General features: G+C 41.0%; 1 protein-coding gene and 1 long non-coding RNA gene across 15 annotated transcripts in view; one reads left to right on the top strand and one right to left on the bottom strand.

Annotated features, from left to right (window-relative positions):
* Positions 1 to 5,579: 5,579 nt before the first annotated feature.
* Positions 5,580 to 16,260, bottom strand: part of PELI2 (pellino E3 ubiquitin protein ligase family member 2) — a 482,489-nt gene continuing 471,808 nt past the window's right edge. For all 14 annotated transcript variants that reach the window (XM_072963099.1, XM_072963110.1, XM_072963102.1 and 11 more), the window contains 3 exons: positions 10,595 to 10,792; positions 8,842 to 9,030; positions 5,580 to 6,389 (listed from right to left, as the gene is read on the bottom strand). In XM_072963099.1, coding sequence (XP_072819200.1) covers positions 5,823 to 6,389; positions 8,842 to 9,030; positions 10,595 to 10,792 — 954 coding nt within the window. In that variant the 3' untranslated portion in view covers positions 5,580 to 5,822. The remainder of the gene's footprint in view (positions 6,390 to 8,841; positions 9,031 to 10,594; positions 10,793 to 16,260) is intronic.
* Positions 6,322 to 11,904, top strand: LOC107033132 (uncharacterized). Its single transcript, XR_001458541.3, has 5 exons — positions 6,322 to 7,477; positions 7,829 to 7,982; positions 8,865 to 9,052; positions 9,838 to 10,017; positions 11,124 to 11,904. It is a non-coding gene; the product is annotated as an uncharacterized lncRNA (long non-coding RNA).

Here is a 16,260-nt window from a genome sequence, read left to right as displayed (position 1 = left end):
GGTGACGGCTACAGGATGTGTGACTTTCTTCTGATTGGTTGGTGGTGAGGTCACAGGGTGTTCCAGGACTCTTGTGCTCAACTTGAAGTTACCAGCCTCCACCCAGGTGGGGCCCTTGGTTCCTGCAGAACTTCAAGATAATATTGTTACATACATCCTTGAGGAGAAACCTAGATCCTGCCCCACGACTGCACTATTGTTTCTTGATTGCTCCTTTGTTTCTGCATTCCCTCTCTTCCCTGCTTAGCAACTGTTTGAATCTGCCTTTGGGAACCCAGGGAAGGTCTTAGGAGGCTGAATGACGCCTATTTCCTACAAACAAGAGAACGGGACACAGAAAGGATTTGTCCCTGGGAGGGCCAGGCGGGATCCTGCTCCATTTCACAGACCTCTTTGGTACATACTTAGTGAAAATGCTGGGTCACACGGTAACTGTATATTTTACCTTTTGAGGAACTGTAAACTGATTGTTCCAAAGTGGTTGCGCCATTTTACAATTCCACCAACACTGTATGAGGGTTCCAGTTTTTCAGCATATTGGCAACACTTATTACTGTCTTTGATTTTAGCCATCACAGTGGGTAAAAAGCGCTATATCATTGGTTTTAACTTGAACTTCTCTGATGCCTAATGGGGACTCTTTCTGTGCTTACTGGTCATTTGTGTATCTTCTTTGAAAAAGTATCCAAGTCTTCTGACCATTTTTTAACTGGCTTATCTGTCCTTTTCTCAATGAGTTATGAGTTCTCTACATATTCTGGATACAATTACCTTATTAGATATACGATTTCTAAGTATCTTCCCTTCTGTGGGTTGTCTTTTTACTTTCTTGATAGCATCCTTTGAGACACAAAACATTTTAATTCTTAAGTCCACTTTACCTTTTTCTTTTGTTGCTTGTGTTTTTTGGTGTATAAGAAATCACTGACTAAGTTCACAGAGGTTTACTCTGTTCTATACTTTTAGCTCTCTGATCCGTTTTGAGTATACTGTGTGACTTCATTATTCTGCATGTGGATACCTGGTTATTCTAGCTCCATTTGGTAGTAAACACTTCTTTCCCCACTGAATAGTCCTGCCACCTTTTTAAAAGGGGATGTATCTCACAATTCTAAGTGGCTATGTTCTTCTATAGTAACGCATCTTGGAATTCATGGCATGATAGATTTGCTAAAGTATTAGAACAGTTAACTGTGAAATAAAAGCCAATATAAATGTGCACTTTTTGGTGGGGAGAACAAAAAAATCAGTTTGCCTCAACAATACTAAGACTCTTAAATATCAATGTGATGAGAAATATATTGTCAAATACCCTTTCTTATGAAAGACATACTAGTTTAAGGCTGGGAGGCTTACATATAATGCTCATATTGTTAAAAGTAAATGAAGATTGTCACCAAGGTAGCAATATAACTATAATGATAATGAAGAAAACCCATTAATTCTACAAACCAGGTTAAATTCTCCTGGAAGTTAGATTTATTTGACAGTGGTGTAGTGTCACAAGAAATATAAACGCCAATGGAATTTTTTAAATAAAAAAACTTAAGATTTTCAGAATCCAGATTTAAATATGTATTGTGCAGAATATAAAACAATGATCAGCACAACTGTTTGGGATCAACTTGGAAGTTTGAAAAATCAAGTCTACTTTTGTATCAGCTTCCTGCTGAACGTTCTGAGGAACCCAGGGACAGCCACAGAGTCTGAAGACACTGACTCACAAACATACTAAGATCTGTTTAATAGTTTTTGAAGATTTTCCCTGTAAAATGGCTTGTATTTCCACAGATACAATAGTGAAGAAATAAACTTTTCAATTTGACATGAAATATAAAAGAACAGTTTTACAAATATACCCATAAAATTTAACTGCTCATAACACTATACATGGTGACTATGACCACCCTCTTAGCTTCTAGACTACTTAATACAGAGAAACAATCTGTCATCTTAGCTGAAAAAACAACTTCCCTTTCATCGAGTTCAGTTTTGTTTGTTTAGGAACAGTTAAGTAGGATGGGAAAAGTGTTTGCTTTTCCTTACCTTCTAGGGAAACTTCATGAGGGTGAAAACTTATTTGAGAGGGATATGAGATTTACTAAACACAAATACTGAAACTTGTTTTACTGCTTCAATGATGCTTACATTCTTTTACAAAGATCCTGGCATCGTCTCACTGGCCTCTGACTGGTCATAAAGAGGAGATAACAGAGCTGTGCTCTACTTGCAGCGCTGGAGGAGGAACTTCATACCCTCAGCCCACCAAGCTAAACTGCGGGGCTGTGAGATTTACAGCCAAGGGAACAGAGCTGGCTCGAGCTTAAAATCAAGGTTCTGTGGTTTGTCTATCACAAATTCCACTCTTACAAGGCAGGACTGCATGAAGAGAACTAGTTTCTTAGCCAGCATTAACAACGTTGTGATCGTATATTCTTTCATGCAAATCCAACAAGCATAATGGCTTTAAAAAGATAAATTAATCAAAATGATCTGTGGGTAGGTCACAGTTCTGTAACCTGTGTTACACGTGAGGAGGAGAAAACATGCTCCTTTTTAAACTCCCCAAAAGTGCCCAAATAACATGGAGCTCTCAAACGACAGGGGTTTGAAATTTTTTTATGTAAGCGAAAATAAAGCATTGAAGTTTTATGAAGAAAAAAGTTTTCAACTTTGCTACTATAATAGATGTAATAACTTAAAATAATTTCCCTATTGATGCTGGAAATAAATTCTACTACAATCATGTGTATGCCAGTTCCTGGCATATTTCTGCATCCAGATTCATTAGTCTCCTTAATGGAGTCCATCATTTTTCCAATGGCTTTCTCCTTTCTTTAAACCCTAACCCTGAAATTCTATAACCAGTTATATCACGTGGCTTCCCTGAGGCACAAAGGTACCAAACTCTATAATTAACTATTGAGGAATGATAAATATGCTCTCTACTTATATTAAAAGATTTTAATTCTTTTGGGCTACAGCAGGAAGGGAAAAAAAAAAAACCCAGAAAGCTTAATACTTACTCTGCAGTGTGAACTGTAGCCCTTTTTGCAAAAAGCGAAACCAAATAAGGGAATGTTGAGTTGCAGCATGCATGGCCTGGCAGCACCGATTAGTGATAATAAAAAAAATTCCAGACTAGAAAAATATTCAGAGTTGTATCCCATTCACTCTGAATTTTTTTTTTTTTAAATAGCAAACGGACATAAACAACTTGAAAAAAAAAAACAACCTGTGGGAATACATCACTGGGGCTTTTCTGGAAACTTATTCACAAAAGGCATTTCAGTCAGGCCAAGATCAGGATGACTGGTCTGCCATTTCCTGTGTTTACACCTGGGGAGTGGGACTGCCCTTGAAGACGTAAGAACGGGTGTGACCTCTAAGAAGTTACCTTTCCTGAGCTGTATTACTCTGCTCTGGTGAGCTGCAGTTCTTTATTCTCACAAACGAAATGGCTCTCAACTCTGGAAAAATCTCATTAGTCCAATAGGAAGATCTTACTGGAAGTGGCCAAGATGAGCCTGGCTTCCTTCTGCAGCCTCGGGAGGGGCCTCACCTGGAAGTCAGAGGAAAAGGTGTGGCGCTAACAGAGGGCAGGGCACGGTTACCTGTTTCCAGAGCTTGGAATTTAGTACCCAAGTTCACTAAACGTCAAACTTTTCAGGTTGGAAGGTGACTTTATTTGGGGGCGTATGTTGCACGTAGAGCTACTAGATCTTGAACTACTATAGTCCTTGAAATGGGAAATTTATATCAGATGGTAACTTTCTGGAGAAAAAAAGTTTCTGATAGGTAAAATCCAGCCTTTCTAGATGCAAGACTGTTTATTTACAAGATGCTTTTAGGGTATCAAGACTCCTCAAACCTTACCTTCAAGCCATAGAGCAAGAAGAGGGACCACGTGCTCTCTCCATCATTTTGTGGAGCAGCACAGACTGAAAAGACACTGTCCATGAAGGCTGATCACTGGAGACCGGCTACATCAAAAAGCGTTTGATATATTCTAGGCAAATTCATTGTTTTCTTTGCAGGTCGCGCAAGCTATACAGAATAGAGTAAGCTATCAATAAGAGGACTGCTGTTGGATTTCTCACATCACTTAAAAATTCGCAAAACAAAATGCCTCTTCATAAACAGTAATCTCCACTGAAAAGTAAAGCTATTTGAAAGCTGAACTTTTTATATATTAAGTCAACTTAAGCAGCAGCAATGAAGACTGATAGGTATTGTCACGTTATGGAACAGAACTTTCAAAATGGATTAGAACAATTGAAAACAGGCAAAATATTTGCATAGGCAAACCATGGAAAAACAAAATAGGAATACAGTGTATTAGGATCATACAAATCACACATCTTTACAAAGGTTAAAAAATGGAGCACAAATCTGCAACGGTCAATTTAAAAGCATGTTAATTTAAATAAATACCCTCTCCATGTGGCAGGAATTGATTTCATCCCAGCCAGCTCTGGTGGTCACATGTCCTAAAGGATTGTTACATCCTGGGAACAGTGATACACCGGTACCCAGCAGAGAATGAACACCCAAGAGTTATTGAGTTATTACTCAAAATGAAATGCAACTAACAGGGAGGGATGGTGGTGCTCATATGAAATTCTGATTTAATAATTCCTCAGTAAACACTCATTTGCTCTCTTGAAATCAGGAATTTCAAATGATCTCTGCAGATGTACCACTTGGTGTTGTGTATATCTAATGATCACATTTAAATTTAGTTTGATTTGCAAACATTTTCAAAACTCACAGGGCTCCGTAAGCTGCAAGGGAAGGTGACAGATGGCAGAAAGGGAGTGAACAAAAGTGGCTGTATCGTGATTTGCTGCTTTTAGGCTCACAGAATTTTGGCTTTCTTAAGGAAGAAAAAAGAAAACTTAGGAAATCCCAACAAGTGGTTTTAAAAAGTAAACTCTTATTTTTAATCACTCTTAAATAATTCAGTAAGCAAATAAGCTTCATATTATCTTACCTGGGCCGGGTTTACTGCTGCAATAATCACCCTCAGTTAATGGTTTTTTAAGAGTTACCACATTTTAATCAACCAAACAGTTCTGGCCATACAAGATGAGTCTTGGGGACAGACCATACTAGACCAAAATAACAAAAGGCAGACTACAAAGTTACGGAAAATTCTTCATTTGAAATGCCAAGGTATTTGATGAATGTCTGTATAACGTAATTGAATCCCACTGAAGTTTAAAAAAAACCCCATGATAACATATGGATATTCCCTTCCCTCAAAAGAAAAATTAGAAAAAAGCCCCAGATTCAAAACAGACACCTGTGCCTAAGGTCTCCTGTCCCCCAACAACATCTTATAGAGCCACGCCTTTGGTATCTGGTCAGAGTCTAACCTGTATCAAGTGTTTTCCAGGCACGGCAAGTCTCACACCTATGCCACGCAGCACTGAAGGTCGCAATTAAAAGCCAACAACTTTTGAATAAATTTCTTCTACGTTTGTAAGATAGGATTTAAAGTCCTGTCCAAGTTTAACTAGGAAAACCTGTTTAAAAAACCCAAGGTTAAAATTAAAGCATGGCATTTTAAATCCAAATGTTACAAAGGTATCATGGTTTTAATCAAGCAGACTTCAGTGACGATGCTGCTGTTCTGAGCATGCAACACACCACCGTTCTCCAACTCCTGGCATGTCTCATCACTGTGCCCCTTTTTTCTCCCAGCCTCAGGACACCCCCTCCCCTTAATAAATGGCATTATAAAAAAGGTAAAATCTAGAGTTAGTGGCAAAATCTTCACAGTAACTTGTTAATAAAGTCGCAGATGGCTGTTGAGGTTATCAGTCAACGGGACCCTGGAAAATTAATTTGATGCAGTTTTGCTCCCCAACCAGCTGTGTGGCGCAGAAAGGGCAGGCGGCATGAAATGCGTGCGTTCCGTGAGGCAGCGGGATCTGAGACCAATATTTGGCAGACTTCTCTGAGCACACGTGTCCACAAGGGGTGAAAGCGTGAGTGGGCGGCCCCGCGTCCACATAAAAGCCTGCTTCGCAGCCCAGCCAGAGCGGCACGTAGGGGCCCACAGTCCTGCACATGGGACACTCCCGCTCATTGGCCTCCGTGTCGCTCCGATGGCCCCAGTCGTGGTAGCCGTGCACGTGGCCGCAGCTGAGGTAGGCCCAGGGCTGTTTCTCCTCCACCACCTCCTTCCTGTTGATGCTGGGGAAGGCCAAGGTGTTGAGCCCCACCGGACACTGTGGCCGCGCGGCGTTGATCTCTTGTCGGAGGGCCTCGATGTGCTTCTGCGTTGGGGTGTGAAAGAGGCCGTCGGCCGTTCTCCAGAGGAGTGTGGCCCCGCACAGGTCGATGAGGGAGCCGTCCTGCAGGACGTTGGTCTCACTTTCCACCTATGGCAAGTTGGACAGGCCTTTGAACAGCAAAATTCGGCCAATCACGCTAACATCACTTCCTCTCAAAATAACCAAAGATCACTGTTAGGGAAATAAACAGGGGCACAGTTTATCCCACTGCCTCCCTGAAAGACAGGACTAGGGGGTGGGTACCTGAGCCTCCCTTTCCTCAGCTGAACACTGGGTAGAAATCATAGATGCTATACACACACAAAGCCCTAAGCACAGACATCTACTTTACAAGTTCAGTTGATACAGTGGTTATTCTAACGAACTTCACAAATCTCCTATTCCCTGCCCCTCGGCCACACCAAGCACCTCCTGGTCTCCCCTTCCGTCAGGTGTCCAGAGGCTCCCTTCCCTTCCTGACCACAGGTGGTCCTTAGAGGAGGTCTCATCCCCACAGGTAGCTATGTCTAAAGAAGAATTCTGGTGTGGGAAGAAACTGGAGTTTGGTGGTGGCCACACTGTTGAACAATCTTTTTATCTTTCCTATAGGGTAGTTCTCGGTAGACAGTGTCTTATCCTAATGATTTGTTGCCTCACCTTTGACCTTTTCCAGACTTCACAATCCAAGGGCAGAGCTTTGGGCATCCTGTTCACTGCCAGATTCCCAGCTCCTAGCTCCTGCTTAGTCATGGCAACCAATTATGGACTGTTCTGTGTACAACATGCTCCAGTCCTGACTTAGTTCTTACAATAGTCCCAGAGGATACGGACTAGCATTATTAGTTATGGGTGTGAAGCCAGGCACAGAGAGGTCAGTTCTCCCACAGAGCTGGTAAGCGGTGGACCAGGACCTGGGCCGGGCTTGACTTCAGCACCATTAATACATACCGGCTGTTCAAACAGTAGCTCTAACCCGTTTTCCCTCTTACTGTCATTTCTATGTGCTTCTCTATCTGGGAGCAAAAGATGTAAACCAGAGTTGACAAGAAATTCATCCTGTGATGTGCCCTCCTGGACAGACCTGCCTGGACTGTATGTTTTCTCCCTGCCCACGGAGGCAATGCTCTGGTGATGGCGAGAGCCAGGCGTGACTCCCGACAAGATGGTACCACGTTCAGAGCCTCAGACAGGAGCACGTGAGTTGCAATCCCACCTGCAGCTGCTTTCTGATTCTGTGACTGGACATATTCAACGTCTCCGTGCCATACCTTCCTCATCCACAAAATGGGGAAAATTCCACTTCCCCGATGAGGCTGCTGTGCAGATTAAATGAGCTAATGTCTCTAAATGTGAATACAGCACCTGCGCCCAGCAAACGTATGTTGACGTTTTACTGTTACAGAGATCAGTTACGAGGGTGCCCAACCTAGGTCGGTTTTGTGGAAAAATTACCCTATGATCAAAAACAAAAAGTTATTCTCTTCCCTATTTACAATCTCTTGAAAACTGTTTAACAAAACGTATTGAATTTGCTTGGCTTTTCTTAGAAAATACGTCTCATATTGACTCAGCCCTGATGCTTCAAGACTGGGCTTTATCATAAAATGCAGAGGCTGTGCCTGGAGCTGAACGACGGTGTCAACTAGACATAAAAATAACAATTCCCTAAGAGCAAACGTCCAGCAGAGAAGAGCAAACCAGGTTAGTAAAACAGTTCCCCGTCTTCCTTTTCCAGCTGAGAAATTCCTGGTTATCATCCTCTCCGAAAAACACTAGCCCACATCCTCTATTCCTTATATTTTTTTCTATGATGGTTTGGGAAAAAAAAATTGTTCTCGCTTGTTCTAGCTTCTACCTAACAATTAATTAAAAGTACTGGAGTGGAAATTTTATTAGGAACCTTTTAGTGCTGTGCCCCACAGCTACAGCAAGATCAGAAGCCAAAGCTTCCCATTTAAGGTATTGTAATTATTGTCCTTAGAAGAAAGGGTTAAAAACCCAACAGCTTTAGGGCATTTGGGAGAAGCAGTAATGTTTATAGGAAAAATATTAACATGGCAGGTCCAATGTACTGTATGAACTATTTCAAGTAAAAAGCTGTAACTATGGTGAATTACACAGGGGATTATGAATTAATTTCTAACTATGATCTCAAGAAAGAAAAAAAAGCTAACTTAATTATCTTTTAGTTCCAGAAAGTCTAGTAAATAATTCTGTAATTCATAATTTTCACTAATTAGAAAAATCCTAAGCAATCCAAGACTAAATCAGTAAAGTTTTACACTAAAAATAAGATTAATTCTTCCTAAAGTGAACTTCAGCAGAATTCTGTGGAGTATATAATAAGATCATGCACTTAAGGTAGTTAGGAGCAAAAGACTAAGCTTTTCCCGTAGTGGAAGAAAATAACCATGACAGGAAATAAGCCCCTTTCCCTCTCAGAGAACTCCCATTCTCAGCAGCCCCTGGACCAGTCGGTGCAAAGGTTCTGAATTTCAGGGGAGGAAAATGACAGTTAGCTTTTTGTAGTTTCGTGAATTTTGGAGTGAAGTCCACTCACCAGCTTTCCCCTCTGCTGCGCAGACCTGGTCTCTCGCAAGGTGTACACGTCCCCACAGACGGAGATCTCGCGCCAGACGCCGGGCTGGGACTCCTCCGTGAAGCCCCCTCTGGGATGCATCACCAGGACGCCATTTGTCGTGAGCCCATCCATGTGGCCGTCGGGGTTTTTCCACTTTGCTGCCTTTTCCTGGAGAGAAAAATCGTGCAAGGTTATTATGTTCAATATGAAGGGATTCTGGAATCTCTTTAAAATATTGGGTAGGGGCAGAGAAGAGGCAAGTGAGGAATCTTCATTTCCTACTTAAAGCTAATAATATCAGAAGGGTAAAATATGCAATGAGTCTGACAGAATGAAAGAAGGGCAAAAATGGGTAAGTGATTTATTGCTGGATATATATATTTATCTCGGGTGCTTAAAAAACAAAACCTGAGGCCTGGGCCTCTCGCTCAGAGGTTCTTTTCTTAACCCCCACCCTGCCCCAGGTGCTTTCAGGAGTCTAGTATGTATGCTTCACTTCTGTCTGTGCAGGGCTTTCATCCTATTATCTAAAAATGCTTTATGTGAACTCATCAGGGAAGTACTAGTAGGAAGAGGAAAAAAATTTTCTTAATATATTTGGAAATTTTATATGTTTAAGCCAACAAGTTGTGGCCACGGTTTTGTTTTCATACGAATCAGTGTTTGTATCATCAAGGGTGGAGGGCACAAGCAGCAGGACGTGATGGCAGGAAAGAGTCTCTCGGATGCCGGGCCACAGAGATTCTTTCCTGGGGACAGAGCCAGATATTGTTCCCATGACTCAGGGGTAAATCTGATTAGGATAAGCCAGTGATGAGCATCCTAGACCCCTTGCCAATGACTGGTTTAGGGGTGGGCATGGGACTGAGTTCTGGCCAGTGAGCCCTGAGCGAGGCTTCGGGGAGGCTTCATGGAAAGGGTCTTTGCTCTGCTCTTTAAAAGGAGAATAAACTGCCTTTACTGCCTCCTTTTCAGCTGAAGTGGTCACGCTACACGCAGGAACCAGCTCACCCACATCAAGACCTCGTCCGAGGCAGGTGATGTGCCCAGAAGCGGAGGGCAAGACAGAGTGAACCTGGCTTCCTAGATGTCGTGAACCACCGCACCAGCCACCCTGCTGCTGGCCTTCCTTGGCACTTCCTGTAACACGGGATGGTATGTTTTTATTACCGTTCAGACCATTTTGAGTGGTGGTTTTTTTTTCCCCCTGCAAAAATATCCTGATTCAAATAGGGACTAAACTGGATATTCACTAAAACTTTGGGGTTTTATTTACATGGAAATCCTATGAAGGCAGAGACTTTTAATCTGTTTTGTTCTCTGTGATGTCACATTTATAACACCCAAAATGGAAAAGAGCAAACACTAAGTTTTTTGAACAAATGAATGAACATTTTCTTCTGAACCTCAATTATCTAGAGCTGACTGTTTTTTCCCTTCTGAAATAAACCCCCTTAAATCGACCATAAATACATTATATATGTTAATATATATACTTTTAAAAGTAATATTATACATTATAATTAATATAGCAGCCATAACAAAGAACAAGTAATGATAGATAATTCCTTTCAGATTTTAATAACAGCTTTTCAAGCTGTCCATCTGAAAACTAAAATCTCAAAATCTAGCCAGAAGTACTGTGCAGAACAAATTTTTTTGGCCACAGTTAAATGTTACATATGATAACAGGTGTTTTTCTAGAAATAACATACTTATTAATAGTACTTACTCCGAGAAATATGTTTTTGGAAGAGTCAAATCCGGCTGCAAATATTCGTGCTGTGTAAGGTTCATTCCTGTCACAGACTATCCTGCAGGCAAACCTGGATATGGTGCTTTGTGTAATTTGGGCTTCGTCATTGTTCTGACTGCCAGAAATTGTGTCTGTAACGACGAAGTCAATAGGGCTTTCTGTCGATCTGCCCACCTAAATAAACCAAATTATACTCATGATTCACTTGAAAAATATATTTTGTTCACATAAAACAAGTGTTCAGGATCCTTTTAACATTCATTATCTCCATTATGAAGGTCAGAATTTAATGGAAAAATCTTCAGTTCTGTTCCTTTCTTGTTTAAGGGAAATATTACGGTAGCCAACCATCAGATTTTAAATATTAAGAGAAAAGCTCAATTTTCTTTTCTGGAAAAAAATACATCTCATCCCAAAGAGGTGTATCTTGGATCAAGTAGAAACATTACTTACTGCTTCCACAGCAAATCACTTGTTTTGTTTTGTTTTGTTTTTTGAATTTTAGGTAGAAAAAAAGCGAGATTTTAAAGGAAGCCAGCAAACAAAAGAATGATTTCCCCCATTCTTACCCAGCACCAGGGACTGGTTTTCTCTACTAAGTGACTCCACCAGACTCACATTCACAGCACGGAACAAGGATAGCCCCAGCCCAGACAGAGCGACCCAGTGCACATGACAGTGATGTAAAAGGCTACACAAGTCAGCCCAAAGGTTTAAAAAGCTGGGCTTAACATTTCAATTTTGGATTTTTAAAAACCTCTGGGAAAGTCTAAAAAGCTGTTAATAATACTTTATTGGTTTTCTTTCCTTGGTAAGTTTAAATGCTGCCAGAAAAAATATATTTCATGAGCAGGACCTTAAAGCTCTAACAAGGCTTTTCATAGTCAATAAATCTAAATAAGATAGGTACTGCCGTGTCCTGTGGACTGGGAAATATTTGTTTGCAAATAAGGAAATCCTCAAGACAAAACATTAAAACGTCTAATCTCTAATTGGAAAACAGTGGTAAATGTTATATATACCAAAGAGACTTCTTAAATTAATGTATACATAAATTAATCATTTCTTGTTAAATATGATTTAATGTCCTAACAACAGCGACTTTGGTTCTGAAGCTGTCAGTGGAAGGAACCCACAGAGCCCCTAGATGTGTCATAAAAGGCCCGGAAACTCAATTTCCCAGGTATCTTTACCCTAATCTCAAAAGTCTATCTTAAACATAAGCAATGTAACAGTATTTTTATCCAAATGAATAAAGGTAAAATAAATATAAATATATAAATACATATATATCTTGTATTGTTTAGGTCTGCGTGCTTCCTGGAACAGTATTACTAAATTTCTTTTGTAAATCTCACATACACATTCCACACATAGATTAGTTCTGTTAAACCAACAGACATCTATTTTCTCTTATTATTTTTTACAATCCTTAAGTTTTTGTCCTTATGAAATGTACCTGGAGTAAACTAAACCACTGAGTTCAGTGAAACTTACCACCTTGAATAGTTGCGTATTGCCTGAACATATATGCATTTCAGGTTTAGAAAACTTGTTAAAAATGCAACATAAAATCTAAATTAGAGATATTATAAAATCATACCATGCGGTTCATCTTTCTAAAGTCGCAGAATCTTCCCTCTGCTAGATTCATTTAAAAGCTGGGCGTGTAGCTCAGAAGCTGAACTGAGTTGGACTGCTCTAATACTTTTTTAAGCCTTTTTTTTAAAGCTACTCTTTCAGCTACTTTCAAGTATATGCTACAGTATTATTAACTACAGTCACCATGCTGGGCGTTGCAACCCCAGAACTCATTTGTCTTACAGCTGGACGTTTGTACTGTTTGAGCAACAGCTCCCCATTCCCCTTGCCCCTGGCAACTACCATTCTAGTCTCTGTTTTCATGATCCTGAATTTTCTTTTAAAAGATTCTACATGTAAGTGAGATTACACAGCATATGTCTTTCTCTGTTTGACTTATTTCACTTTAAAACATTTTTTTCAATTATAAAGTAACAAATACACTGCAAAATATTCCACAAATACAGGAAAACATACAAGAGACTCCAAACTCAGGACCAAATCTGTCCCGAACCTCTATTCCAATGAAGCTCAGTAGTAAAATGTGAAAAGTTCTAAAGTTGCCCAGTCACCACACAAAGCCCAGTGCTCCCACAAAGACACAATCTCTGATCTAATTTCTGTCACCTCCGTGGAAGAGAGCAAAGACTTTTCAAGTTCTGTAAAAACCTCAAAGCGAAAACCACGCTCCAGTAGAATGCCACACAACTGCTCCTTGTCTACAGGGATTACTCTCTTCAAGAAAGGCCATTTTGATTGCATACAAATGTATTAAATTAATGCCGTGATGCATTAACTGAAACTGCCTGTAAAACATGGCATTTTATTCCAACTGGAACATACTGTTAGGATCAATTGTGTCAAGTCATGATACTTACCTGACTGGTCATATATTTGTTTATCAATTCACTTCCACTTAATCTAACCTGTAGAGTACTGGTATATTTCTGAACTTCAGGACACGAAGCTCATGCTGCTTTTGCCAAAGAGAAGCAACTTTCCTGAAGGAAAAACACCTGATGTGGAAGACTCATCGAGTCTGTCCTTTCTTTTGACTATTGGATCAACTCTGCGTTATTTTAAGGACAGTCATGTAAACCATCCAGATTTATCTGAATTTCATCTGATGCTCATATGGTGCTGATAGTCACACAGTAGCCATAGGGAGAATTCTGCTCCCTGCTACTGATGGATATGCACACGTACAGCATCATTCGGCACTTTCAACTGGGCACATACATGAGACAAGTTCGGGATTACCTGGTTGTCAAAGTCAGCACAGGTAACATGGCACAGAAGCATCTGGAAGGGCCTCTGTCACCTTTCCTGGACCAATCCTGCCCATATCCCCGCATCTGTTACTTTACCTTCTGACTTCCCTCCTATAACAAGGACGAAACACTGCTGCTCCACGCAGGCCCAGTCTCCCTTCGGGTGCTTGAGGTCTCAACCCTGCCCCCTTCCCAAGGAGTGTGCTCCTGATACTGGCCCCCCTCTCTCCTGAATCATCAATTTCTCTCCATCCTGGATCATGTCATCGGCTATCAAACATCCTGGAGCTTCTCAAATTCTGTGCAGGGTGAAGGACCAGTTTTTTGGTTTGTTCTGTAAACTTCAACTTGTCATTAATATCTTTTAAAAATATAATAAAAAAAGTATTAGAAAAATCATCTGCTCGGATGTTTCAGGAATGCCAAACTGCCACGCAAGCTTCCAAGTGCCTTCTTCTCAAGTTCCATACTCATCTCATCTTGCACTGGGAACAGACACTTTACTCCTCTGCTGGGCAGTTTGAACAGCACTGTTGTAGATGAGTCTCTCAGCTTTGAAAGTGTCTTTCTTTACCTGAAGGCAACCCTCAAATTATAGCCCCATTTCTGATTCATTTAGTGGCAATACTGCTTGAAAAACCTGTCACTAGTTACCACCCCGCTTCCCTACTCCGTCCCCTTAACCTCTCCTAACCCACTCGACACAGCCGCTCTCAGCAGAGCTCTCCTGGACCCACTCTTGCTGAGGTCCTCAGGGCTTATCAACCCGCATATCCTGGCACCTCTGCACCTGGCATTGAAATAATGGAACACTTCCCAGCTAGACGGTAACCAGCCCCCCTCCCTTCTCTTGCTGTTCTCTCCCTAGAGAATCTCATCAAATCCCACTTACTAGCCCCCAAGCCCTGATCTCTCCCTCAGCTTCAGACCAACACACCCAATCCCCACGTGGGTGTCTTACCAGACATCCATCCATACTTAGTAGCATCTCAAATGTAACATGTCTCAGAACCTGGATCCTTCTTCACCTCCTAGGTTCCCTATGTCAGTGACTGGCATCGTTTGAGCTAAAAATCAATACCCAAGAATCATCCTCGATTCTTTACTTTTTTCCACACCATGTTGAACCTGGCGTAAATTCTATCAACTCTACCTTCAAAACACATCTTCAGTCCGTCCACGTTTCCCCCCCTTAGTTCCGGTTACCATCAGCTCCTGCTTGGATTGCATTGCCTTGGCCTCCAAACTGGTCTCACTGATTCCACACTTGCTCCTATGTTATCCTCTAGACTGCAGTTGGAGATGTAACAAAATATAAATTGGATTATCTCTCTCCCTTGCTTAAAATCCTCCAATAGTATCCCCAAGACTCCTAGAATAAAACTCAAATTCTTTACTTGGCCTAAAGGCCCCTTACTGTCCTGGCCTCTGCCGGACTCTCAGTTCATCTTGTTTCACGTCCCTCCTCCTGCGCTCTGCTCCCGCCTCGGGGCCTTGGCACTCCTGTGATGCTTGCCTATTATATGTGGTGTCCTTGCCTCCTCTAGAACGTAGGCTCTGTGAAAGGAGAGCCCTAGCTGTCTGCCTCCAGTAAATAGGTGAGTATCTGACACAGAGTAGGTGCTTAAGAAATGAAATTGATGAATTGAGGATTATGACAGTGAGCTTGAATCCTGGTAGCTACACACACATACACACAGCACAATGTGTTAATAACTATTGAAAAAAATCTAGACAGTCTACATTTTTCTCAACTAAGTAGATGGTAATTAAATGTTCTAAAATGGCTATAAACCAACCAACCAAAAAAAAAAAAAAAGAAAAAAACAAAACAAAACATGAGGCTTGCAGCACCTAGGTTTGAAGAATATGAAACTGAGAAAGCAGGGCGGGGAAATGACCATGTGTACTAGCTTCGAGACCTGGCCAGTTTCCTCACCCCTGTGATCAAGCTGTCTCTGGCATCGCACTTCCCCGTAGGGGCTCTGTGAGACATCTGATGCCTTTCCTAAACTCTTTTCTTTTTACATTTTACTTTCTCAATACCTATGGCTTTTTCCTTGTTCCTTTCTTTATGTACCCCTATTCTAGAAAATAATTAATTACTGAGATAGTATTCTGTTAACTCAAACTCTGTCACTCTTAATCCATCTCTTAAATTCAGATCTAGTTTTGACTTTTCTCAAATAATATTTTTCAGTTCTGAGCATATTATCTAATTCCACCATGGGAAACGCAACACAGGCCCTTTTTGGGTACATTCTGGCATCCTGCTTCTAAGCGCTCAGCTAACCCAGGAACCATGTTAATGGGTGACATCTAAAAGGAACAGCTCTCAACACCAAGGCCCACGTTCGAGAAACACGAACGCTCCCATGCTTTCTGCTCAGTGATTCTGTGTCAGGTGTAGGTTTTAGACATATCAACTTGTTCAAAGGAGGAAAACAAATTTAAAAAGCTTGATTTTTCAGGGCCTTCTGAGAGTTTACTCTGCTTCGAGTGATGTGACATTAATCCTCCAATATGTGCAGTTAATCTGCAAAAGGAATCCAATTATTTTAGTAAAAATAACAAATAGGTTATGTTTTCTTAATAAATCTATAAACTCCTGTTGAATTACCATGCCTTACTTAAAGAGGACTCAAATTTCTCAGTTATAAAATGACGAGGTTAGTTTAGTGAAAATTGGTATTTCTCAGTGTGGTCCATGAACCTCTGAGGGTCCTCGAGACCTATTTAAGGGGCCAGGACCATAAAAACCGAAATTGGCTTCATGGTATGAGGATGCCG

This window comes from Vicugna pacos, chromosome 6 (genome assembly GCF_048564905.1).
Source record: "Vicugna pacos chromosome 6, VicPac4, whole genome shotgun sequence".
Classification (NCBI taxonomy): Eukaryota; Metazoa; Chordata; class Mammalia; order Artiodactyla; family Camelidae; genus Vicugna; species Vicugna pacos.
This window is presented reverse-complemented; position numbering and strand designations above follow the sequence as displayed.